Source organism: Pelodiscus sinensis, chromosome 1 (assembly GCF_049634645.1).
Source record: "Pelodiscus sinensis isolate JC-2024 chromosome 1, ASM4963464v1, whole genome shotgun sequence".
NCBI classification, from domain to species: Eukaryota; Metazoa; Chordata; order Testudines; family Trionychidae; genus Pelodiscus; species Pelodiscus sinensis.
This window is the reverse complement of record NC_134711.1, coordinates 228,224,447-228,250,620: the sequence shown is the minus strand read 5'-3', so window position 1 is coordinate 228,250,620 and position 26,174 is coordinate 228,224,447. Positions and strand designations below refer to the sequence as shown.

The window sequence follows — 26,174 nt, the reverse complement described above, 5'->3', positions numbered from 1 at the left end:
GTCATTTAAGCCATTGAGAAATTTTATCTCCGCTTCTCTTCCTGAGGTGACATGTATCCAGTCAATATGGGGGTAATTAAAATCCCCCATTATTATAGAGTTCTTTATTTTGGTAGCCTCTCTAATCTCCCTCAGCATTTCTATGTCAGTATCGCTGTCCTGGTCAGGTGGTCGGTAATATATCCCTACTGCTAATTTCTTATTATTGGTGCATGGAATTTCTATCCATAGCGATTCTATGGAACATGTTGATTCACTTAATATTTTTATTTCATTTGATTGTACATTATCTTTCACATACAGTGCCACTCCGCCACTCCCTCTTCTCCATCCACACACGCCTTTTTCCGAAAGAGCTCTTTCAGAAAAAGGCTTCTTTCTTGTTAGAAAGAGATTTACCAATGTTGGAAAACGCCCTCTGTTCTTTTGATTTTTTTTTCAAAAAGAATACAATTGCAGTGTGGACGTAAATGAAGTTTTTCTGGAAAAATGGCCGTTTTTCCAAAAAAGCTCTGTAGTGTAGATATAGCCATATTGACTACATTCCCTCACATTTTTTCTTTTATTGAATAGGCGCCTAAATCTAATTATTTGGAGAGCACTATCTCAAGAGGAAAGAGACAAGTAAGTTTTCGTCGTCTTGCTAAACAGTTTAATTTTTGAAACATTTATTAATGGTATGGGGGGTATGGTGCTCAGTGCCTCTGAATATCAGGTCATAAATCTGTAGTACACTTTTTTGACTGCTTCTGTCCTGGCCAGATTATTTTACTTTCATGTCTGTGCCTAACTGGTAAAACAAAACAACCCCCCCCCCAAACCTCCCATGACCCAGGTAGCATTTAATCCTTAGGTTTTAATTTGCCACCCATTCAGTAACAAAGTGAGAGGGCTTTTTCTCTTTGTTGTTCACTGTTGTAAAAGGGATTATGCACTTTAACTTACTAGTATCAATTAGTGCTCGGCGTAGAGTGGGAAGGAGTTGGAAGGGCAGGGACATCATCTTCTTTGGCACTGGCGCAAACCCTTCTCTGCTCAGCCAGTGAGTAGCACCTCAGGGGCAGGTTTGTCAAGGAATGAACTAAACTGAGTATGAATACCTTCATGACTGTGTCTGCACTGGGGGTTTGTAGCACTTTAGCCAGATTGAGTTTTAAACTGGTACAGTTAGAATGATACAAAAGCTGTATTTTCTTTACAGGGCAGTGTGCTACTTTATTACTTAGTGTTTGGAAAGTGTCTTGAAGATGAAAAGCATTATTATATATAATTGCACACTGTTGTGATTTTTTTTAAAGGTTTGAGCAGGAGCAGCCAGTCTCATATATGGAACACAAGGAAGCTTTGCTACAGGCCTTAGAAAACGTGGGATGGCCTGTTTCGTATGATGATGTGATACTTTTGGAAGATGAGATACTGGCAGGGTTAACATATCTCCAACAAGCCTCTGATCTTCAGGAAGCTGCCAAAAGGAAAATTCAGAGGACTTCTGAATCTCACATCCACCACAGTAAAATGGTAGGTTGTACTAGCAGGGCAATCAAACATTTTCTTTCAGATATTCTTCAGTGTGTGCTCCTTGCATAATTTCACCTGTCACACTTAGCTGCTTGATAGGTTGGCATTAAGCATTACTCAGTACAGATTGGGGAAGAATATGAGTTGCTAGTCATCCTTTTAAAAAGGAGATGAAGCTGTAGTGATCACATACTCTTTTGTAAAACAATTAGTTTCCCTATTGTGACCAGACCAGTAAGGGCTGTGTCACTGCCTGCCCTGCAACTCTGGATTCTTAAATGCTATGCTGCTATGGCTCACAGCTCTGACATTAACAGCCAGCAGATGGGTCATACGCTGGCTTCCATTGCCTAGTTACCTTTTGCAAGGTGACCCCTATTCCTCCCCAGTCCCAAATTTTGCCAAAAACTGCCTGCCCTATAGTGACAAAGCCTCTTGTTGAACATTTGCAGAAGTTATTAAATTAGCTGCTTCTTAAAGATATAGTACGTAACAGCTTATCACCTTAACCGGGGTAAAGGTAATCACTCTATTTGAATCAAAGAACTAAATTAGTTTGATAGTAAAAGTAAAAAAAAAAAAAAGTAAGTGATAGCAAGTATAAAGAATAAAACTAGAAAGGGTTACAAGCAAACAAACATGAAAATAGATGTTTAAGACTAAAACCTACTTTAACAAACTAGAGTCTCTTGCTCAAAGAAGTGTTTCTGATTTCCAACATGGCTGACCAGGCATTCTAGTCACAACCTTTCACAGAGCTCAGAGTGTATGTTGCCTTTTGTCTCTCTAGGTGAAGTATAACTTAGGGTTTTTCTTCCTCTCTCTTTGGAGTCCAGTTAATCTTTGAAATGTATTTTTGAAGGGTATCCTCAGGTAAGTTCCTTTTGTCCTGCTGGATGTAGATCACAGGCTGTTTGGTGTACACTTCAAGCTGACAGTTTTCCCCCTGGTAATTTTGACACGGCTAATAATCTCTTCCTGCAACCTCCAATACATTGGAGAAGCCTACTAAATTTATCCACATCTGGGCTGAGGTGTTGGTCTCTTTCCTTTGTGTGGAGAAAACCCATTTGTCAATTCCCCCTGAAATGCCTCATCTAAACACATTTTAGTCACATATTTCAAGCACACCTGTTAAGTTCTTTGTGGGTTAAACACACATATATCACTCAATTTTAAGGATAATTGAGTTATTAGTTTTCCAGTGATATATTACATGCTGCCTTTTGGGTTAATATCGTAACACTGTGCTATCTGGCACTGGGGGCTCTTAGTTCACACCTATAAACGATATACACACACACATACCCCATATTTCAAAGAAACAATGGTAGTTAAGCATGTATCTCCTATTGAAAGTCCATGGAAATTGGGCACTTAATTGCCATTTGAGACTTATCCCTTGTATGTTTGGACAGGAAGATAACATACAAGGGATAACTGACAAGGAAAATTCTGTTCTTGAATGTGCACATGTGGTTCTCTTTGATTTCAGAGGGAGCCACACACACTTCCTTGAATATTGCTTTTTTTAAAAAAATACCTCAGTTTGACTTTAATCTCCACTGGTTGTAATGTTTTGGCTCTTTTTGACAATCCCAATGTCTGTTGAAAGTGGCAGGTGATACTGACATGAATGACAATCTTGATTGCCTAACAAAGAGTGCTTAGTATGTCAAATGCTGTTTGAAACTTGACAGCACAATGTCAGAGTCAATGTGTTGTGGGTGCTGAGAGTAACCCATTCAGAAAAAAACATAAAAGTGCACTGAAACATCTCTAAATGACTCAGGCCTCTCAAAGATTGCCACTTCAAAAGGATCCTTGTGCTATGCATTTGAATGTGATTAAAGATATGACTGCAAAGTGTGCAACATGTCAGCCTCAGAGTAGAATTTTGCTTTTTCCCAGTAGGAACACAAATATGCTTACTACCATTAGTGCCAGCGTGAATACAAATAAGTCTTTAAAGAGCAATACCTTGTCCTTAGTGAAAGGTTGTAATCTGGATTCTCCATCCACACCTTCTTGCAGTGTATTTCTGTGTTTGTAGCTTTTTACAGTCTAAGAGCATTTACTCATATTTATTTTTCTATGTACTGAAATTCATTTTTCAAAATCTCTACATATTTTACTTACAACTACACACATAAAACATAATTCAATAGCATTTTGATTAATAGAAAACTCCCCAAGACAAAGAAGAATCAATTCACCTTCTTGGGTAGGAGCCTGAACGTGAAATTCGCTCCCATGTAGAGGGGGCCACATTAGGCCCTGTGCACCACTTACACTCTTATCACAGGATTGCAGTGAAGCTTAAGTAATGAAGAGGCCATTGGGTGCACACTGGGGTAAATTGTATCCAAAGTGAATAGTTAGACCTTGTATTGTGCCTGTTCAATAAAATTCTGCACTGCTGATTAAGGAAATAGTTGAGTTGTGGGATATCATTGTGAATGTCTTGTTGCCAGATTACTCAGAAATCAACATCTAACTCTTCACTGGAAGGCTAGAGTAGCAAGAGAAGGTTTGCTGAAAACAGTTCTTTGCAAACTGTATTCCACATAGATGTGACATGTCCAGCATGCAGGAGCTGGAGAAATTTGCCTGCCAGTACTATTAGAGAGGCTGTGTTCAAGCCTCATGGCTATAGCCTCTTCGCTGGTTACATGAAGCAGTACCACCCCTGAGCTCTGTGTGGTCTTAACCTCTCAATAAGTTTATTTTTTCTCAGATATAATTATTAGTATCTTAGTTTAAAGTAGAGTTATTTGTAGAAGTTTGTTTCTCTCAGTGGTGCCTTCATAGAAGTTTAAACATTGTTTTTCATCTGAGGGAGTGATCCCTACTGTTTCAGGTCTCAGGGTGACTCTTCTGCCTCCTTCAGGAAAAGCATGGCCCTACAGAAAGCAGGTGCTAGAGTGCAGAATTGTGTAGGTACCTCTAACGCTTCCCTCGGCAGGTTGAAATTTCTTATGTACAACACCAATATTGAGGTAATGTGTGGATGTGCACCACCATTACAAACAAAAAACATATATATATATTAAACCGTCCATAGATGTAGTAGAAAATATATTAAAACAAGGGATAATTAACATGGGGCAATGCTTATGATGTTTATTTAATATGAAATCAAATAAAAAGAAAATTAACTCTATTTTTGGAGTACATGTATTATCATCCTTTCTAATAACTCAAGCTAGTAAACACACCAAAATGCATATTATCCACACATAGCTCAGCTTTAAGATGCTAAACAAATCTGAGTAAACTAGAAATAGTTATGCTCTCCTTGCAAATATTAATACAGTATTTACTGACACTAGAAAAGAGAGAAAAAGCCATTCAGGCTTTTACAGTTTTGCTGGGGAATGTTTAGGATCCATGCTATACAAATACAAGTAAAACAGAGACCTTTGAAAACAGATAAAAGTTCTCCTCATTTGAAACTTTCACCTTGTGTGTGTGTCACCAGCTCAAAGAATAGAAGCCCTAGAGCAAATTCATACATGACTTCCGGGTTTGTAGACAGACTCATGTTTCAAACAGCTTGCAAATAAGGATTCATCCTACAAAATAACTTGCATCATGCCTAGTAATTGCTACTTCTGACTCCTAAGAGCCAGAACTCTATCAGATAGCAAAGTTTCAGCCCTAATGCAATACAGTTTACCATGTATTAATTAGTAACATAGCATTTAAAAAAAATTAAGATCAGAGTTTTACATATCTACAACACTCCAAAAAATTCTGTTAAAAGAATCTTTTTCTTTCTTACTTTAAGCCATTAACACCTATGTAAACTTTATTTGAAATGTAATCATGCAAACGTTTTGGCGCGCGTGCGCACACACGCACGCACACACTAGCCGACGGAAAGGGTCTCATTTGCCATCTGAACTGCAGCAAGTGAGACAGGACACCTCAACCAATTTCCCTCCCCCCTCACCCACCTCCACCTCACTGCATAGATGCCAGCATCCACCCACCTCCTCTTTTCCCTCACCTACCCCTGTGCAGTTTACTTCCTCCAACCCAGATGAGGGCTGGGATAAAATCCTGCTTCTTAGACTTGCAGGTACTAGCAACTTAGCTGGGATTTAGGACTGGGCACACAGCACAAACTCTCTACCCACACTTCACCCCAGGACGCAGCACAAACAAACTCTCCATCACCAGCTCACTCCAGTCCTCCTTATCTCTCATTCCTGCCTGCTCTCTGAGCTCCTCTGTTTGTAGCAGGCAGCTGTTGCTGCTCAGTGAGAGGGCCGCTCCCCCAGCCTGTGTATGAGCTCTGAGCCTCTTGGTAGGGCTCATTAAACAACTAGCTACAGGCTAGTTGAGATCAAACTAGCTACAGGCATAAAGGGAAACAAGAAGACCTTTTATAAATACATTAAAAGCAAGAGGAAGACCAAGGACAGGGTAGGCCCACTGCTTAGTGAGGAGGGAGAAGCAGTAACAGGAAACTTGGAAATGGCAGAGATGCTCAATGACTTCTTTGTTTCGGTCTTCACCGAGAAGTCTGGAGGTGTGCCTAACGTAGTGAATACAAGCAGAGAGAGGGTAAGTTTAGAAGACAGGATACACAAAGAACAAGTTAAAAATCACTTAGGAAAGTTAGATGTCAGCAAGTCACCAGGTCCTGATGAAATGCATCCCAGGATACTCAAGGAGCTGATAGAGGAGATATCTGAGCCTTTAGCTATGATTTTTGAAAAATCATGGCAGACAGGGGAGATTCCAGAAGACTGGAAAAGGGCAAATACTATGCCCATCTATAAAAAGGGGAATAAGAACAACCCAGGAAACTACAGACCGGTCAGTTTAACGTCTGTCCCAGGGAAGATAATGGAGCAGGTAATTAAGGAAATCATATGCAAACACTTGGAAGGTAATAAAGTGATAGGGAATAGCCAGCATGGGTTTGTGAAGAACAAGTCATGCCAAACTAATCTGATAGCTTTCTTTGATAGGATAATGAGCCTTGTGGATAAGGGAGAAGCGGTGGATGTCATATACCTAGACTTTAGTAAGGCATTTGATACGGTCTCGCATGATATTCTTATTGATAAACTAGGCAAATATAACTTAGATAGGGCCACGATAAGGTGGGTGCATAATTGGCTGGATAACCGTAGTCAGAGAGTTGTTGTTAACGGTTCTAAATCCTGCTGGAAAGGGATAACAAGTGGAGTTCCTCAAGGGTCTGTTTTGGGACCGGTACTATTCAATATCTTCATCAATGACTTAGATATTGGGATAGAGAGTACGCTTATTAAGTTTGCAGATGATACCAAACTGGGTGGGGTTGCAACTTCTTTGGAGGATAGGGACATAATTCAAAATGACCTTAGCAAGTTAGAGAAATGGTCAGAGGTAAACAGGATGAGGTTTAATAAAGAGAAATGCAAAGTGCTCCACTTAGGAAGGAACAATCAGTTCCATACATACAAGATGGGAAGCGACTGTCTAGGAAGGAGCATAGCGGAAAGGGATCTAGGGGTCATTGTGGACTACAAGTTGAATATGAGTCAACAGTGTGATGCTGTTGCAAAAAAAGCAAATATGATTCTAGGTTGTATCAACAGGTGTGTTGTAAGCAAAACTCGTGAAGTCATTCTGCCGCTCTACTCTGCACTAGTTAGGCCTCAGCTGGAGTACTGTGTCCAGTTCCGGGCGCCACATTTCAAGAAAGATGTGGAGAAATTGGAAAGGGTACAGAGAAGAGCGACAAGAATGATTAAAGGTCTAGAGAACATGACCTATGAAGCCAGTCTTCATGAATTGGGCTTGTTTAGTTTGGAAAAAAGAAGATTAAGGGGGGACATGATAGCGGTTTTCAAATATCTAAGAGGGTGTCACAAGGAGGAAGGAGAAAATTTGTTCCTCTTGGTTTCTGAGGACAGGACAAGGAGTAATGGGCTTAAAGTGCAGCAGGGGAGGTTTAGATTGGACATTAGGAAAAAATTCCTAACTGTCAGGGTGGTCAAATATTGGAATAAATTGCCAAGGGAGGTGGTGGAATCTCCCTCTCTGGAGATATTTAACAACAGGTTAGATAGACATCTGTCAGGGATGGTGTAGACGGAGCTTGGTCCTGCCTTGAGGGTGGGGGGCTGGACTCGATGACCTCTCGAGGTCCCTTCCAGTCCTATGATTCTATGATTCTATGAACTGTGCGGCTACTCACCCGTGCAATGTACAGGGAACCTTGGTACCAAACCGAGTTCTCTAGCAAAGGCATTGGCACTAATAGGTGGTGATGGAAGAAGGACATCATAGAAAGATTTGGAGAAGCCACTAGCTATTAGTATAGAGAGAGCCTAAAGACCAGGGGCCATGTTTTGTGATAGGGATGTTGAACAATTATAGACATTGTGTTCCACATTAAATGTCTGTAGGCCAGAATGAATCTGAAGCTGTAGTGTATTCTGGGTTTTTAAAATTTTCAGCAGTACATTCATTTAGCAGTGTTTTTTATGCATTCATGAAAACAGGGTTTGGGTTGTTGACAATGGAGACTAAGGATAAAATTTGAAGTTAAAAATGCTCTAGTGCAGTGGTATACAAACTTTTCTACTCCTGCCCACTTGCTCCCCATTTCCATTCATGGAATTTTTTGCATCTTCCTTATTTATTTGCTGCTTCTGGGTTGGGGGTGGGAGGCATGCTGCCTTCAGAGCTCAGCAGCTGGAGCATGGTAGCTGCTGGCCAAGGCATTCATGCTCTTTGTAGGACAGGAGGACTGATTTTTTTTTTAATCATGCTCTTGTTGCTCCTTGTAAAACCCATTCTGTTTTTATTCTGCCTTTGCTATTATGTCAGCAAATCTTGTGGAATACACAAGATCCCAGGTTTTTTTGAACCCCCGAGAAGCTCTTGTATCCCCCCTTGCTCCTCCTTGGACACTGCTGCTATTTTGCATAGCCTTGAAAGGCACCATGCTATCTTGTCAACATTTTTTATACTGCAAGTGCCTCAAAGCTTTATTTGTACTAATAAACTTGTGTGTTAGTTTATTAGTACAAATAAAGGTAGAGATGAGAGCTGTTATTCCAAGGGACCTGGGGCATGAGGGAAGTTAAGACAACTTGCAGCATTACAAGCCAGATTCTCTGCTTGTGTGACATTACAAAGTTTTATTGAGTTCAGTGGAACTATGCTGATTTACACCATCATAAATCTGGCCCTATGATTTTAACTTTAATGCTAAACTGTCAGTAAGACAAAAGAAATATCTCATGAGAATATAAAAGTTATAGCTTTCTGAAATGTTATTGAACATACAAATTCAGTGTACACACCAGCTTTGGAGTCACTGCAGTGTAACAGACATCTTCAGTGAATCATAACATACATCCTGTATGTAGAACTCTAGAGACCTAGGAACTCTCTGAACGGACCTAGGATGATTGTCACTTGGGACCAGAAACTGAATGCTTGTGCAGCTATAAGAAAAATTCTCATTGGGAGTCTGCTGAGAATCACTTCACTGGTCTCTATGGCATTATGAAATAAGCAATGCCTATATGCTTTTGTTATCTTGGTCAATCGTAATCAACATATGCTGGCATTTTTCTGGAAGATTTGGATTGACAACCAGTATAAATACTATTTGCCCACCCACACTGGGTATGTCTACATAGTGATAAAAGACCTGTGGCTGGTCCAGGTCAGCTGAATCGGGCTTGCGATGCAGGATGAAAAATTACTGTGTAGATGCCTGAGCAGGATGTGTCCCAGACCTTGGGCTACAGTCTAAGCCTGGACATCTACATGGCTCTTTTTTTCAGCCCCAGAGCCTGAGCCCACCAGCCTGAGTAATCTGATCTGAGCCAGTTGCAGGCATTTTATCCCTATGAAGATGAACCCATTATGACATTGTTCATTTATAATGCGAGAAACTTGTAACTGCTGTATTGTGAGTGTTCTCAAATTTGCATGGGTTAACTAAGCATTCTCTCAGAGTAAGCAAAGATGTTTTGACTCTTACTCCTTTTACCCCACAGACCATAGAGGGGCTCCCAGAAGGGGAACGTTTGCTCTTCCACAAAAAAAAGTGGAAGAGCAAACGCGTTCCTTGGACGTGTAGGGGTAGTCTAGACGTAGCCTCAGAAATCAATGGGAACTTTGCTTTTGACTACAGTAGGATCAGCATCTGTCCTATGATCACTATTCTGTGGGTATTAGAAAATACCAGGTAATCCTCATATGTTTCATGCTTAGTTGTTGGCTTTTTTTGTAGACTAATGTGAAGATAAAAAGAACTCTGTATTATGTTTAAATTGAATTGGCTTCATATAATAACATAGGCCCATAACATATTGAATGAATGGTGGAATATGAATCTAAAAGATATTTTAGAGAACAGTTTTTCCATAATTTAAAATTAATTTGGTAAGATGTATTGTGTCCTCAATTTTTCTCTCAACCTATACTTTTGCTTTGGATAATAATCCTAGGGCATAAAAGAGATTTATGATTTGCAAGATAGCTATCAAAATTGTTGTAATTTTTTAAAGGACAGAGCTAGACTAGAGTTTTTTCTTGAAACAAGTTGTTTTGTCCCCAGTCACTTAATGCATCAAGATTCCATAATGTGGTAAAATAATTGTGTCTTATGGAGCGTATCTGTGCTTTATGAACTGCACATGTATCCTGTTCTACCATGGATAAGGGTTAACTTAAAAATGGACTTTATGGGGGCAGTTTCTTCGTGGGTGTTTTGAAGGCTTGGTCAGGAATGTGGATATGATGTCCTAAGGATGTTACAATAACTGTAAATGGCAATATCACTGTCAGTAGTACACAAACGTGTAGAGGCAACAAGCTTCAATAGTATATGCATCATGTCTTATTTTTTTCAAATATCTAAAAGGGTGTTACAGAGAGGATGGAGAAAAAATGTTCTCCTGGGCCTCTGATGATAGGACAAAAAGCAATGGGTTTAAATTGCATCAAGGGGAATTTAGGTTGGATATTAGGAAAACTTCCTGACTGTCAGTGTGGCTAAACACTGGAATAAATTGCCTAGGGAGGTTGTGGAATCACCATGACTGGAGATATTTAAGAGCAGGCTGGATAGACATCTGTCAGGGATGATCTAGACCAGTGTTTCCCAATTTTATTTGGCCATGGAACCTTTTTAAACTTGAAAGAATTTTGCGGAACCCCTAATAACACTTATATATGGAGCTAAAAAAGTAGACCACAAATAAGTAAGGATAATGATAAACCAATGCTAAACAAGGTCATGGGATCCAGATTTAGTTTAATTGCACATATTTAAAATAAAAAATCACATTTAATGTGTACAAAAAATAACACTCAAAAACTAATATGCATTATAGAGGTAGTTTTCAATGGGAAGAGTGTTTTTTCTTTTTTTCTTGGCAAATTCTTTTTATATGTGGTTTAATACAGGAAAGTTGGATTTGCATAATTGGCGCAGCATTCAGTTGATTTCTGTATATCGTTTTTGTTGCTGCATAATTCAAGAACCCAGTTTCACACAAGTATGTGCTGGTGAAGGGTGGTAGAATGTAATGGAATTTTCTCACGGAACTCTTATTTTCATTTTGTGGAACCCCATTAGGGAAACACTGATCTAGACAGTGCTTGGTCCTGCCATGAGAGCAGGGGACTGGATTTGATGACCTCTTGAGGTCCCTTCCTGTTCTAGTGTTCTGTGATTTGTAGTAAGTGTTTGGGAGGTTAGGAACAAGAAATTTCTACCTTACTACTTTTGCATTACTGCTCATGATGAAGTGGCACTTGGGTTTGAAATAGATATTTGTATCTTAGAAGATACGAGCGTGGCTTTAAGGAATATTGTGTGTGTGTGTGTGCGCGCGCGCGCGCACGCACACACACACACATATATATATATACACACACACATACAAACAAACACACACTCTCTCTCTCATTGGAGGTTCACCGTCAGTTTCCTATGAATGTTAAGGAAAGTTGTTCTGAAAATGAAACATAGTTATCAGAGATTTGGATCTTGTTTTTAAATACTTTCTAGATTGTCAAAAATAGGCTCGGATTTATGTATTTTATTTGTATCTGGAACTATTAAACTTGTCATGAAGCTGTTTATATTATTATTTCATCTCCTTTCACATAAATATAATGATAAACAGTAACAGAAACATGTTCATGTTTCATTTGTTCATTCTGAGTAATTTTTCTGCTCTTCCGAAGTATCAGTGTATGTTGCTAACCATGATATGATTAACATTGTGCAATCACTTATCCTGAGTCAACCTGCTTTAGGGCCTAATCAGAGCACTATCTTCAGTAATTGCTAATCTGCCACTGAAAAGCTTTAAGAGTGAGAGGCAGAAATGCAGATGTAATTAGAATTCCATTTATGCAATGCAAACAAGCGTAAAGCTTCTAGTCTTTAAACTGTTCAAAAGATTACTGCTTTTTTCTAATTGTGACTTCAATCCACTAAATGGATGTAAATAATTTTAACTGCCAGTTAAAATATATGACTGTAACTATCAACAGTCCTTAAATAGCTTGTGTATGATGGAATGAAAATTGCTGTAGTAGATAGTACTGTGAATGATGAACAATCAATAAACTCTTTTAAGTCTGTTCAGCAAATAGATAAATAGTCTGATATTATCTTGTTAAAATTTAAAATAAAACCTTTATTTTTAAACAGGACTATGTAACTTGACAACTATTTAAAAGCAGTAGTAATCCTTTTTGGATGTCCTTGTTACAGCAGCTTTCTGTGTAAGCCTGCAACTGAATTAAAGATGTGGTTTATCCTCACTCTGTGCTTTGACCTTCTGTTGGTATTGTATTCATGTTGCCACTGTGTTGAGGTCTGCGAAATTGTGCCTTGTTTAAAGAAGATGAATTAGACATCTGAGTAGAACTATGCGAATTTTGAAGACCCCTTGCTATATTGATTGTAGACATTTTGGGGATCTGACTGGAAGTATCCTGGAAAAGCTATGCTGTGTCCAAGGAATGCATCTGCTTTTTCGGAACAATTTCCGAAAAAGCGGATGCATTCTTTTGCCATCCCTGTGATCCTTGTTCTATGAGGAAGAACGGATGTGCTGAAAGAGGAGGTTTTTCTGAAATTTGGCACCATGTAGATAGGCCAAATTTTGGAAAAGCCTCTTTCAACAGAAAAGTAGAAAAAGATATACAAACTGTGAACTGCAATTTGTGTATCTTTTACTGACTTTTCTTTGCAGTGTAGACCTGATACTATGAATGCATGTACATTGGGCTGGGTATGGGGCTGGGGGAGGCAGAATTTAAACAATGAGCTATTTGTTAGAGCTCATTGTCACCAAAAGAAAAAGTTGGCCTTAAAGGCATTTTTACTTCAGATACAACACAGGATAACACCAGTAGTAACAGATAATATGACAGTGTTATTTTCTGAGCGAACAAGGGGGGGGGGGCCTCATTATTTGCAGTCATGCATGAAGACAAAGGGAGTATAGATTATAGTGTTTTCCCCCAATAGTGATCCATCTAGCCAGGGAGCTAAATACCCTTGTAGACCAGCTGAGCAGATCAAAATGTCAGGTGCATGCGTGGTCTTTGAAAGATATAACATACCTTTTCAGTTTATAAGGGAATCCAAAGAGATACTTTTGCATCCAGCAAAAACAAAAATTATCAATTTTTGGTTGAGATCAGGCTGTGACAGAGAGTCAGTATCAGATGTCTTTCTAATTTATTGGGGCAAGAGTCTAAAGTATGCATTTTCTCTGATTTCCCACATTCAAAAGGTCATAAATAAAATGAGATGGCACAAGGCCAAGGTAATTTTAATAGTGCCGGTTTGGCTAATGCAGCTATTTGGACTTAGTTCACCTGTCAAGAAATCTAATGGAACCACTATTTCTAGCCCTGGATTTGTCACAGGAGTATGCATGATTTATCATCCAGATCTTCAGTCTCTCCACTTAATAACATAGGGGATAGGACTCTGGGAAGTTTAGAAACTAATTGGAGGTTCAGAATGTATTTTAGAAAGGAACTTGCAAGACAATGTTACACTCACAAATGGAAAAGGTTTTGATGGTGAATTTCTATAGTTTCACATATCGTAACAATTATAGTTGTGTTTTATGATAGCTATTATATTTTAAAAAGATAGATCTCTTGATGTCTGCTGTAAAGGCTCATCTCTCAGCCATATCTGTGTGTCATATACCTATCGAGGGAAAATCAGCTTTTACTAATAGCATTTTAAAAAGGTTTAATAACTTATGCCTCCCAATAAAACACCCTATCCTATCTTGGGCTTTGGATACAGTACTCTTGCAGTTGATGAGCTCGGTCTTGAGATTTTGGGTAACTGTGATTTGTTTTATTTGTCTATTAAGACTGTGTTTTTGATAGCCATTATATCTGTCAGACGTACAAGTGAAGTTTGTGCATTGATGGATGATCCAACCTTCACAATTTTTATTCAGATAAGTTAGTTTTATGTGTATATACTATAGCTTTTTACCATTAGGGTATGTCAACACTTTGGGCTAAAGTCAAAATAAGATATGCAACTTCAGCTACGTTAATTGCATAGCTGAAGATGAAGTACCTTAACTTGGCTTTTAGCTCTGTCTACACTGCGTGAAATCAAAGGAAGAACACACTTCCTTCGACTTCCCTTACTCCTTGTGAAATGCGGGTTACAAAAGTCAGAGTAAGAAGCCCATTATTTTGAAATAATGGGTTTGCTGTGTAAATGCGCACTTAGTTATTTTGAAATAACGTGAGTTATTCTGAAATTATTCTGCTGAGTAGACATGCCCTTCGTGATTCAGATTTTCCTGTAAATCAGTTTATAATTATGCTGTTTTTCTTTCCTAAACCTCATATTCAATGGAGAGACTATACAGGTTGGAGCTCCTTGGTCTGGCACTGTTGAGACCTGACTGGTCCCGAACGAGAGAATTTGCTGGATCAGGGGAGGTCTCCTGCCTCTGGCTCCCAAAACTGCTCTAGCAGGTGCCCTGCTTCGCCTCCCACCTCCCCTCCCCCCCCAACCTGGCTGGACTATTAGCTCAACTGCTGCCAGCTCCCTGGGCAGCAAAAGTTCCGGCTCCTGCCATGGTTGCTCTAGCCCTCACATCTGGGAGCAGCTGCAAGACTCTGGCCCCAGCCCTTGCTCCAGGAGGCTTCTGCAGAGCTCCATCTCCACCCCTGCCTTCCAATGGGCTGCTCCAGGGATCCGGCCATGTACAGCCACAGGGTTCGACTCGAGTCCCATGCCCCTGGGGGCTGCCATGGTTCCCTAGCCCCATGCTCAGAGAACTACTACGGGGCTCCATCCCAGGCCCCACGCTTCAGCAAGCTGCCAGAGGACTCTGGTCCCATGCTGCCGTGGGGCTTCCACCTCAGCCCCAAGCTCCTGGGGGCTGCCACGGGACTCCAGCCCAGTGCCAATCTGTGCTGCCAGGGGACTCCTGCATGGCTCTGCACTGCCTCAGGCTGCTGGAGGCTGCTGTGGGGCTCTGGCTCCAGTCTTGTGCTGCCCCCAGTTGGGCTGCTGACCCTGTTGCCCCAGTCCCGGCTGGCCCTCCTGGCCTTTGATGCAGGATCATTGGTGGTTCTGCTGGTCAACGGATGTTGCCAGACCAGAGAGTGCTGGTTTTTAAAGGTACAGACTGTACTGAATGCTCTATATGTCAGAAAGGCTTTAGCTGTTTATTTAGATGGTACCAAACAGTTTAGACAGTCTCATAAATTGTTCATTGCTTATGAAAGAAAAACTAAGGGTATGTCTACACAGCAAAGTTATTTCGAAATAACAGCCATTATTCTGAAATAACTTTACCAGCATCTACACAGCCAAACCACTATTTCTAAATTAAATCGAGATAGCAGAGGGCTTATTTCGAAATTGGTAAACCTCATTCCATGAGGAATAGTGCCAATTTCGAAATTGCTATTTCGAAATAAGCGCTGTGTAGATGCTTCTATCGAAATAGGGGGCCTCCAGCCCTTCCCAGGGTGCCCTGGTGGCCACTCTGGGCACAACCAAGAAAACTCCTCTCCCTCTCCCACTCTCCGGAACCCTTAAAGGGGTAAATTCTGGCCACAGTGCCTGTGCCAGCTCCAAACCTACCAGCCCAGAGCCAGCAGTTGCTGCACCTGACCCAGTGGCCCCAGCATGAGCCAGGCAGCCAGTGCCAGCCAGCCCGCCACCGCTCCCCAGGACCAGTTTGCCAGCTCCCAGGAGCCTGCCATGGGCCGGAAAAGGCGGGTGCCTGCCTGGTCCAGTGCGGAGATCAGGGACCTAATTCAGGTTTGGGGGGGGATGCTTCCAACGTCCATGATCTCCACACTAAACAGAGGAACGCAACCATTCTTAGGTGGATGGCTGCCAGCCTGGCCACCAAAGGCCTCATGCAAACCCAGGAGCAGGTTCGCATGAAATTAAAGGAGCTGCGGCAGGTGTATGCCAGGGCCATGGGATCAGCTTCCAATCAGGGGCAGACCCAGACCCCTGCCCCTATTTTCATGCCATGGACCACTTTCTGGGGGGTAGGATGGTCTGTGCCCCTCATGTAGTCATCGACCCTGGGGCAGAGCTTGCTGCCTCCTGCTGTTCCAGCCCCTGCTGCCTCCCCCTCCCACTCCTTCTCCCCCTCCCGCTTCTTCCTCCCCACACCCCCAGGGATGCTGAGTCCCCCGCACTCACGGTGCTGGGAGACAATTGGGCCAGCGAGACCCCCAACCCTGAGCCCTGAGCATCTCCTCCCCCTTCCTCCCCTTGCCTCCCCCTGCCAGCTCCCTCCTCCCAGGTTTCCCCCTCCCCTCTCCCACCCTCCCTCTGACCCTCTCCCACATTCTTTTCCCAGTCTCACCTCAGTTTCATCTCCCCCCCGCAGTTTTGTTCAATATAGAGGCTTTGTTGTAATGAACATGTGTCTTTTATTGTACAGCAGGAAGGGGGGTTAGGGAGGGGTGGAAGGACGTGAGGGAGGAATGAGGCACAAGCCCCCATGGCACACCAGGAAATCTGTTACTGCCTGCAGAACCTGCTGCCAGGCTCACAGCAAAACGTCCAGGAGAAACACCAGAGTGCACAGGGGGGCTCGGGCTCCATGATGCAGAGTGCTCTGGTGTCCTGAGTGAGGGCAACCAGAGCACACAGAGAAAAAAATGCTTTGTTGTCCCTCAGCAAGGTAGGCAAGCAAGCAGGGAAACCTTAGAACTGGCTGTCCGGAGTGGTCCCTTTAAGCACAAGTCTCAGATACCTTGTATGGCTGCTGTCTGAGGCTAACTCCTGACCAGATGCCCTGCCAGAACCAGTTCCGGCCAGCCTTAAATGCGATTCAGCACCCTGTCAGTGTGGACACACTATCTCGAAATAGCAAAACACTATTTCAAAATGCATTTTGTGTCTAGATGCATTATTTTGAAATAAGATATTTTGAAATAACGCTGTAGTGTAGACATATACCCTAAGGGAAAAGCTGTTTCTATACAAATGCTCTCTAGATGGGTTCGATTGTATTAAAATTACCTTTGAATCAAAAAGGCTGTCCTTAGTTGAGAAATTAGGACACATTCTGCCAGGAGAGTATATATGGCTTTTTCTACTTGTATTCCTTTAGTAGAAATATGTAGAGTGGTAATGTGGACTTCTATCCATGTGTGTAACACTGTTTTTTAAGTTTAGAATCTGAATCTGATACAAAATTTGGTAAACTTTGCATTTTCACCAAATCCTGCTTGGGAGTACTGCTTATCAATCTATCCCATGAGTAGGAATATGGAGAAGTGACACTCAAAGAAATGAAGGTTACTCATCTGAATCCAAGCTTCTTTGAGATGTACTCTGCATTTTCATGCTCCATGCCTGCCTCCTCCCCCAACCCCAGGAGAGCTATTTATAAAGGAGTTTGGGTATGTCTACACTACCCCGCTAGTTCGAACTAGCGGGGTAATGTATGCATACCGCACTTGCTAATGAAGCCCGGGATTTGAATTTCCCGGGCTTCATTAGCATAAGCGGGGAGCCGCCATTTTTAAATCCCCGCTGCTTCGAACCCCGTGTAGCGCGGCTACACGGGGCTCGAACTAGGTAGTTCGGACTAGGGTCCTATTCCGAACTACCGTTACTCCTCGTGAAACGAGGTGTACCGGTAGTTCGGAATAGGCACCCTAGTCCGAACTACCTAGTTCGAGCCCCGTGTAGCCGCGCTACACGGGGTTCGAAGCAGCGGGGATTTAAAAATGGCGGCTCCCCGCTTATGCTAATGAAGCCCGGGAAATTCAAATCCCGGGCTTCCTTAGCAAGTGCGGTATGCATACATTACCCTCCTAGTTCGAACTAGGAGGGTAGTGTAGACATACCCTCTGACATTACAGGGGAAGCTGGAACTTTATGCCCCTTTTATATCTGCACCTTAAAACATTCAATATTCTGTAAAGGGGGCTGTGAATATGCAGAGTCTGTTACCCTGGAATTTGACATTCCTGTGTGTACCCCAGAACTTGAGAGTATTGCAGTCAGCAATTCTGTATGTTCAGTCATTGCTAGGTCAAAACCAAATATCACATAACTAGGAATGAGGCTAGGCCTTTGTAAAATAAGATCAAATAGCTGCATATTGCAATTTATTAATCAAAATTAAAAATAAAATAAAAAGTTATTAAAAAGATAAATTGCAACATTGTTTTAGGTTTTCCTAATGTATAGTTATAGCTAACACTCTAAAATGTTTTTAAAATGATAAATAATGTTTTAAAAATTAAAAAAATTAGTAAATCAATAAAGGTTATTATGTTAACCCACTAAAAGTCATTTTAGGTTATGTGTTTTGTTAACTGTTAAAAACAGGTAAAAGTAAATACCTTGAAGCAATCCAAGGGAGCTTTTCTTTGGGAAAAGAACTGACACCGAATCTCCCCATCCACTGGGATGAAAAAAAGGGCCCCTGGACTTGCTCAAAACCATTTCAGACTGTGGATAACTGAATCTAAAATGTCCTAAACATATTGCTCATGTTTGTGCTTAGTATCTACTAAATTGTAGTTTTAAATAAGAGCACAAATTAAATTACTTGTATTAATCATTTATCAGTCAGAAATTGCCCCAATTAATTATTCCTAATACTACCTAAAATAAAAGAATTAAATTACCACTGTTTTGGGGTTCTAATAACCTTGGTAACAGATCTGGTGAGCCAGTTGCTAGGAGTGGTAAAAAGGAAGGGAATGATTAATATAGGTGGTTTGTTTTGCAATAAGTGAGGGGTGGAGACAGTGAAACAGTGTTCCAATCTACAGTTTTCCAGGCTGTAAAGTGTGAGTTGATTTCTAGTCATATTTTATTGTTGAGTTCAGGCCTCGGGCTGTAAAGCCTGGTTGAGTAAAAGGATATATGAGAAGTACAGGGAACATCTGGAAAGAAAGAAAAGGAGGAAATGCATTTGGATAACAGCTTAGCAGATTCATGCAGGAGCATGATAGTGGTTTTTTGGACACCTGGGAGCTTTACTTGTCCCAGAGCGTTCCTGCAGCTCTGTAGGCAGATGGTAGTGAGAAAGCAGTTAAAGGCAAAAATAACAAAGTTTCAAAAAAAATTAAGAAAGACAAAGAAAAATGCAGCTCGGACTATGACACTATATAAGCAGGGGTATGACAGTGAGCAAGAGGGTAACAGCCTGGAGCAGGATGTGTCTGGATTAAAACAACAAAAAATTGAGAGTGAATCTTCTGTTAGAGCCTTACTAAACAATTCCCGGGATAAGACCCAGGCAGATCATGGGGAATGTAAGAGACAAAGTGGTGCTCTCAGAGACATATTGAGAGAACAGAAAGGAACAGTGGCTGTGATTCATGGGAGTCACAGCCTTAGGAGGAGGGGTGAGACAAAGGTACATCTCTGCTTGTATCCTTCTCATTATAAAGATGAGAAGAATGGTTTCTTTTCCCTTGGACTCTTCTGGGCAGTCCCTGAATGGTCCCTTGCTTGAAACACTGGAACAGCTGCAGGTACCCATCATCCCCACAGCAAGGCAGAACTTAACTATACTACAGGCAGCCATTTTGTATGTACAGACATTGCTAACTAGAAACCATAGTTAAAAATATAATCTTAAGCCTTTGTAAAACAAGATTAAAATAGTGGCACATTTGTAGTTTACTAATAAAAACAAAACATATAATTAATATTAATTTAAAATATCCCTAACATAGTATAGCTAAAATATTACAAATATTTTAAAATAACAGATGTATTAAAATTTTAAAAATTAAAAACCCAAATGCAATTATTATATTACCCCACTAAAGTCTCCATACATTATATATTTTATTAAAATTAACAGTAAAATTAAATACAAATAAATACCTCAAAGCAGTCTGCAAAAATTTGCCTTTTTTTTTTTTTATTAAGGAAACACTTAATCTCCCTATAGGCTAATTCCCTCCTTCTTCAAAATCCCTTTATAATTACTCAGAACCATCCCAAACTGTAAGTAACTGTATCTAAATATTCTAAACCTATACATGCTTAATATCTAATAAATTATAGTTTTAAATAAAAGCACACATACTTGTATTAATCATTTATCAAACAAAAATTGTTGTGTTCCCATTAATTTGTTCCTAAGACTGCCTATTGCTTTGGGTTCTAAAATCCCCGGGTAAAAAGTCCTTCTCAAAGACGTTTGGACAGGGGAGTAACCTTCATTTTTCCCTTATCTTGGTCTTAGGTGAACTGTTTTTTGTTGAGATTTTCCAAAATACTTCATCTGGAGGCAGACACATAGCATGGAAAATTTTAGCCTGGATAATTAATTAGCAATGTTCCAAGCAGATGAAAACCGGATCTTACAATAAAATCTCTAAATTTAAAAAAACCATCTGAAGAAATGAGCTGTGCCCACAAAAGTTCATGATACCATCTACATGTTTTGTTAGTCTATAAAGTGCTACCAGACCATATGTTGTTTTTTAAGTTTATCCTGTACAGGCTAATTCAGGTACCTCCTGAAGCTTCTAAAAAGGTCTAGTTTGGCTTAATGATGGAAAGTGCTGGCAACAATACCTATCATGTAGTTTATCATATTCACTGAGGACATTTGGTACTTATAGTGGATTATCAACAATATTTAATACATCTAATCCATAGCATGAAATTACACAAATGTTTAATTCATTAAAAAAGATAAAGGTGTGCTAATTGGGTTATCAATACAAATAATATCTTTTCATCTTCCCTATTACAGAAATGTACAGAAGAGAATGTAAAGGCACAGTCTAAGAAAAGACTGAAAGGAAAAGTGTTTGAGACTCTCAAAGGCCAAAAGGTGATTGCAAGATCAGACATTACAGGCTTTTATTTTCCAGGTAAATAAAGTTTGTGTATATTTTAATGTAAAAAAAATCTTTGGAACGATTGCTGAAAAAGCAAAAATTACCTAATCTCTTTCAGTTGGTTTAGTTTGAATTTGTTTTACTGTACATATTGTTAGATTTTTCATCTTTTCTCCCCATAATGCTTCTAGTGTGGTATAGAAAACCTGCAGACACCCTACCAATAGATCTGTTTATTTAAGAAGAGGGTGGTGGAAAATGGAGTACATTTTAAATTGGAAGACTGTGTTAATATATTTCTTTTTCTTGCTAGGCTAGTTTATTTCCATTTAGGATTTAGTAAAGGCTGGGCCATCTGCTGTCTGCAGAATATTCACTAGATGTTTTTGTTGTTTTGTGGAATTTTAAGTCAGAATGTTTGTAGTGTGAAATTGTATCCCATGATATATCATTGAAGAAGAAGATCAAACTAATCCATATGCCTCTTTTGTATGATTGACATAGTATTCTAGGACAGTTTCCATCAGAGAACATCTCGCTAGTAATTTGATGGCATTTGGTCTGTCCTTAGGAGGGGTGCAATAATTGACCAGCTGGCATTAAGGATATACCAACAGAAAGACTGTTTCATCTACAGATAAAATACAGAGAAAAGTTAATTCGTTTTGTTAGCTTGGCTTATTTTTTTCTATACTTTGATTGCCTGATAACAATTTTCAGCTGAATACTCACAGGCTGAATTTTTTAAGTTTATATTGGGATCAGAAAACTATCTTGCTATTTATCTAGCTTTGTAGCTGTTAGTGATGATAATGGTCTGATGCTAGTGTATATTCTTTTTCTAATCGTGTAGTGGAAAGTCACTCTATCTTGTCCCCAAATGCTAATTCAGTAAAACATCAAATGAGTGAAAGGTAAGAGATTTAAAAGGGAGATAATTTTTTCCCTACCTTAACATGAATAGGGACTGTACAGTATAAATTTACTGAGATGTCCATTCACTATTTTTTCTCAGAATGTAAAAACTTAGGATAGATATTGGAATTGTTCCAGTGATAATGCTATAGTAATAACATTGTGCTGAATCTCTTTAGAATTTAGTATGCTAGTTTTCACATATAAGACCAGATTTTCAGAAGAGGGAGCTTGTGAAAGATTTCTTTAAGGACGTGGTGCCCATTAAGTATGGGTTGAAAACGTTTTGTGATACCCTGTATGGGTCCCAGTGTAGGGTGGTTTAAACAAGGGGTGTGTGGTGAGAGTTGTTTCCCCCTGTATTGAAGCAGGTTATCCTTGCGTATTTGGGACTATGTATTCTAGTTCTAGTATTCTATGATTCTATTTGCCTAGGGAGGTTGTGGAATGTCCAACACTGGAGATATTTAAGAGCAGGTTAGAATGATGATCTAGATGGTACTTGGTCCTGCCATGAGGGCAGGGGACTGGACTTGATGACTTCTCGAGGTCCCTTCCAGTTCTAGTATTCTATGATTCTCTGATGCAATCTAGTTCTCTGGTGGAGTGTCCTTGTTTGATGAATGTAGTTTTAAGTGTGTTAATAGATATTTGAAGTCCTGACTGTAGTTAACAGATTTTTTTTGTATGTTTGGGGTGGTTACTGGATCTGTGAATGTAGGTGTGGTAATCTGTGGGTTTCTTATATGTAATAGTTTATAGAATTCCATAGTTGAAGTTTATCATGCTATCCACAAAATTAATGAAGAGTTGGTGGATTGGTGGTGGTGATTGAACTTGTGTTGGAAATCTGTAAGGGAGTGTAGATCACCTGTCCAGAAAATGAAAATATAATTGATTTCTTGGTGCATTTGCCCACAAGTTTTTCCTCAGGGTGTCCTGTAAAGATGTAGGCATAGTGCGCTATGGCAATTCCCATGTGTGAAAGCAGGCTCTTTGCTGGCCAGGCTCCTTGCGCGTATTGCCACCAAGCAAAAGGTCAACTTCCCCTTGATGGAAAAACCTTACACTATGTAACTTAAAGATCAGCGAAGAACAGGAACCTAAACTAGACATGAGAAGTTAATGTAAAGTTCGTGCTGGTTGTGCTGGCTGTGCCATGCCTGATAAGGCAGACAGGGAAAAACAGGAAACCATCTCACCCACTTACTCCTGTCACTTAGGCTAACAGACAGGGTCTGCTAGCCTATCACAAAAAGTGCGTAAAAGCTTTCTCTATAAAACAGCTTCCCCTCCTATATCAAATTGAGGAATCCCGAATAAACATTGGAAGGCAGAATACGAGCCAGGTCCGAGGACTAATCACCCAAGGGCCACCTCCTGCTCACCGAACCTAATGAGTTCCTGTAGAGCGTAATGTATACCAAACATAATGTATACCAAATATGTTGTTGTTATTATTTGTAGTTTGTGTGTCTGTAAATGTAAGTATCGTTATCTGAAATTGTTTAAAGGTATTGTTTAGTAGTGTTAAGAGTTTTATATAAATGATTAGTCTTACAAGTAAGACTGATGTAAATGTAACTGTTAATAATCCCTGGTCCCTTGTTAACAACTATTGGAATTTAGAAAAACCTCATGGAATTATCTTTACTGTATTGCATTTTGCTTATTAGTCATTCTAATAATTATTTGGTGCCTACGTATGTACAAAATTGATAAAATAATAATTTATACGTAGAAGTCCTTTAATAAAAGTTTAAAAGATATTTAGTAATAGTTTGCCTGTTTCTACACCTCCCTGGGACTAGCCCTATTCCCTAACCTTTTACTTTATTCCACACCATGGATTGAACAAAGTGTTGCTGAATGTAAAATTGCTGTGGGTGAGGATAAAATGGATGAGTGTAGCAATGTGTTTGGGTTGGATATCTGAGTGTTGTTCATGTCTTGCAAATATTTGAGGCAGGAATGAAAGCCATCATTGTGAAAGATGTTGTTGTATAGGAAGGTGACATCTATGGGGCAAGGGTGGTGACCTGGATAAAGCTGGCACTTTGTGGGTGAGTCGTTGGAGGACTGTTTCTATGAGTGCTGATATTCCTTCTGTAAGAGGTTCTGGTTTCACTTGTTTGTATGTTTTGGAAAGCATATAGAAGGACCTGGAGTATCAGGAGGGATTCTGGACATGAGGTTTCAGAGTTTCTATTGGGGATTTTGGGCAAAGATGTGAAGATAGTCTAGGCAAATTGTGATGGTGTGGGGTCTTCTTTGAGTTCTTTATAGTATGTGTTGTCAGAGAGCTGTCCATTGGTTTTGTTGATGTATTAATCAAGTTGAGAACTACACTGAAAACTCTGTTTGCTGATTTCATCGCTATCTGGTGGTGGAGTATCAGGGACTGTGTAGCTATCATCTTGGTGGTGGAACAATTGTGGTGGATTTCACAATCAGCTGTTTTTCCAGAAGCAATCAAAGTAATGATCTATGTGTGGTTTCATCCATTGTGAGGTGTCCAGTCAGATTATTCTTTTTTTTTGTCATGACTCTTGGTGGGGAGGTAGAGGTTGTTGGTGGTGGTATCCTGGCTTATGTAAAAAAAAATTCTTAGAAGTGAAGTCAGTGAATGAATCCTTCAAGTTCTTCACATGTTAATATTTATATCAGGTTCTGAGGTGGAGCAGAACTTCAATTCCTTGGAGAGTACAAATAGTTCAGCTCCAGAAAGAGGTACTCTGGATATATCTATGATGTTGCAGTGTTATGTAGTATGCACATTGTGGGTCCTGGTCTCATGGTTTATCCTAGAGTTGAAATTTAATGGATTGTGGAATTGTTGCTGAATCAATTTTTTTCTTTTTGAATTGAATGGCTGCCAGCAGGTTTTGATAGTTTTGGGTTTCTTGAATGATCTGCAGCTAGGTTTCCTGATTTTTTTTCTTTTTTACATAATTATTTTGCAGAACACAGGCTTTATAAGTTATTTTTGGGGGGAGGCTTTCTTTTTGTGCCTGTCTTATATAGTACAATGTACATGGTGCAAATATGATAGATTCTACTGTGGGAAGTATAGGGACAGGATTTTTAGTATTTTTACGTAATGGTAAACATACTTTTAAATAATGTTAATACAGAATGTATTCATATTTGTTTTCTAGGGACTGTGATAAAGACTATCAGTTCCTTCGAAGCACTTGTGGACTTCAACCATGGAGAGACACAGATTGTTCCAATAAAGTTCATTATACCTGTAGGAGGTGCTATGCCTTGCCCATCTCTTCAGGTGAAAAACTGTTATTTTTTTAAGGCAGGACACGTGCATCATTAAATGTGTTCTGCAGCTCACTCATAAGCACAATGATCAGATACAGTTTGGTCATTTCTGTATTTTGGATAAATTTATCAATATTAAAGAAAATTCTCTATTCATAGTGAAATTTCCTGTAGTTCCATGATACAGTAAAACTCCAGTTGCCCAGCATCCAGTGGTCAGGCACTCCTGATAGTCCGGCACCACCTGGAATCTGAAAGTGCTCCAGGAAGCCGGACAATTGGAGCTGCTCTTCCCCGGGCTTCTCCGAGTCAGCCGCTGGTCAGTTTTAGCAGTGGCTGACTGGGGACGCCTGGGGCAGAGCAGCTGGGGTGTTGTCAGGTTGGTCCCATAGCGCCGCCCCTCGGTGCTGCGGGACCAACCCGGCAGCACCCCAGCTGCTCTGCCCCAGGCTTCCCGAAGTCAGCCGCTGGTCAGTTTCAGAAGCAACTGACTTCGGGAAGTCTGGGGCAGAACAGCTGGGGTTCTGCCAGGTTGGTTCTGCAGTGCTGAGGGGAGGCGCTACGGGACCAACCTGGCAGTACCCCAACTGCTCTGCCCTGGGCTTCCCCAAGTCAGCTGCTGGTCAGTTTCAGCAGCAACTGACTTGGGGATGCCTGGGGCAGAGCAGCTGGGGTGCTGCCGGGTTGGTCTCTCAGTTCTGCCCTCCCCATCCGCCCCACCCCACCCCACCCCACCCCAGACCCTTCATAGCCCTCCCTTCCGATAGTCCGGTATATCTGATAATCCAGCACCCCCTGAGTCCTAAAGGTGCCTGATTATCAGAAGTTTACTGTATTTCCAGTATGTCTCATGTTTGTCACTTGTTATGATATGTGATAGTTTAGAATTGTTGCTCTTTACAATCACACATATTTGTACAGCAGAAATACAAATGATTTCAATCTAAAATAGTGTATTTTTTGGCAGTTCATTCAGCACAAGTGGTCTTATGGTTTCTAAACAATACACATAATTACGTTACACTCAGAGCATAGGAACCTAACAGGACTTGTTACACTATAACATACATCAGGTTCTAGCTATTCATTTTTCATAGTATATGCTTAATCCAACATAAGCACTTTTACTAACC

General features: G+C 40.4%; 1 protein-coding gene across 5 annotated transcripts in view; it reads left to right on the top strand.

The window, feature by feature from the left end:
* VWA3B (von Willebrand factor A domain containing 3B) overlaps positions 1-26,174 on the top strand; it is a 107,371-nt gene that overhangs the window by 70,000 nt on the left and 11,197 nt on the right. For all 5 annotated transcript variants that reach the window (XM_075916526.1, XM_025178626.2, XM_006137418.4 and 2 more), the window contains 4 exons: positions 574-624; positions 1,299-1,518; positions 20,766-20,886; positions 24,927-25,051. In XM_075916526.1, coding sequence (XP_075772641.1) covers positions 574-624; positions 1,299-1,518; positions 20,766-20,886; positions 24,927-25,051 — 517 coding nt within the window. The remainder of the gene's footprint in view (positions 1-573; positions 625-1,298; positions 1,519-20,765; positions 20,887-24,926; positions 25,052-26,174) is intronic.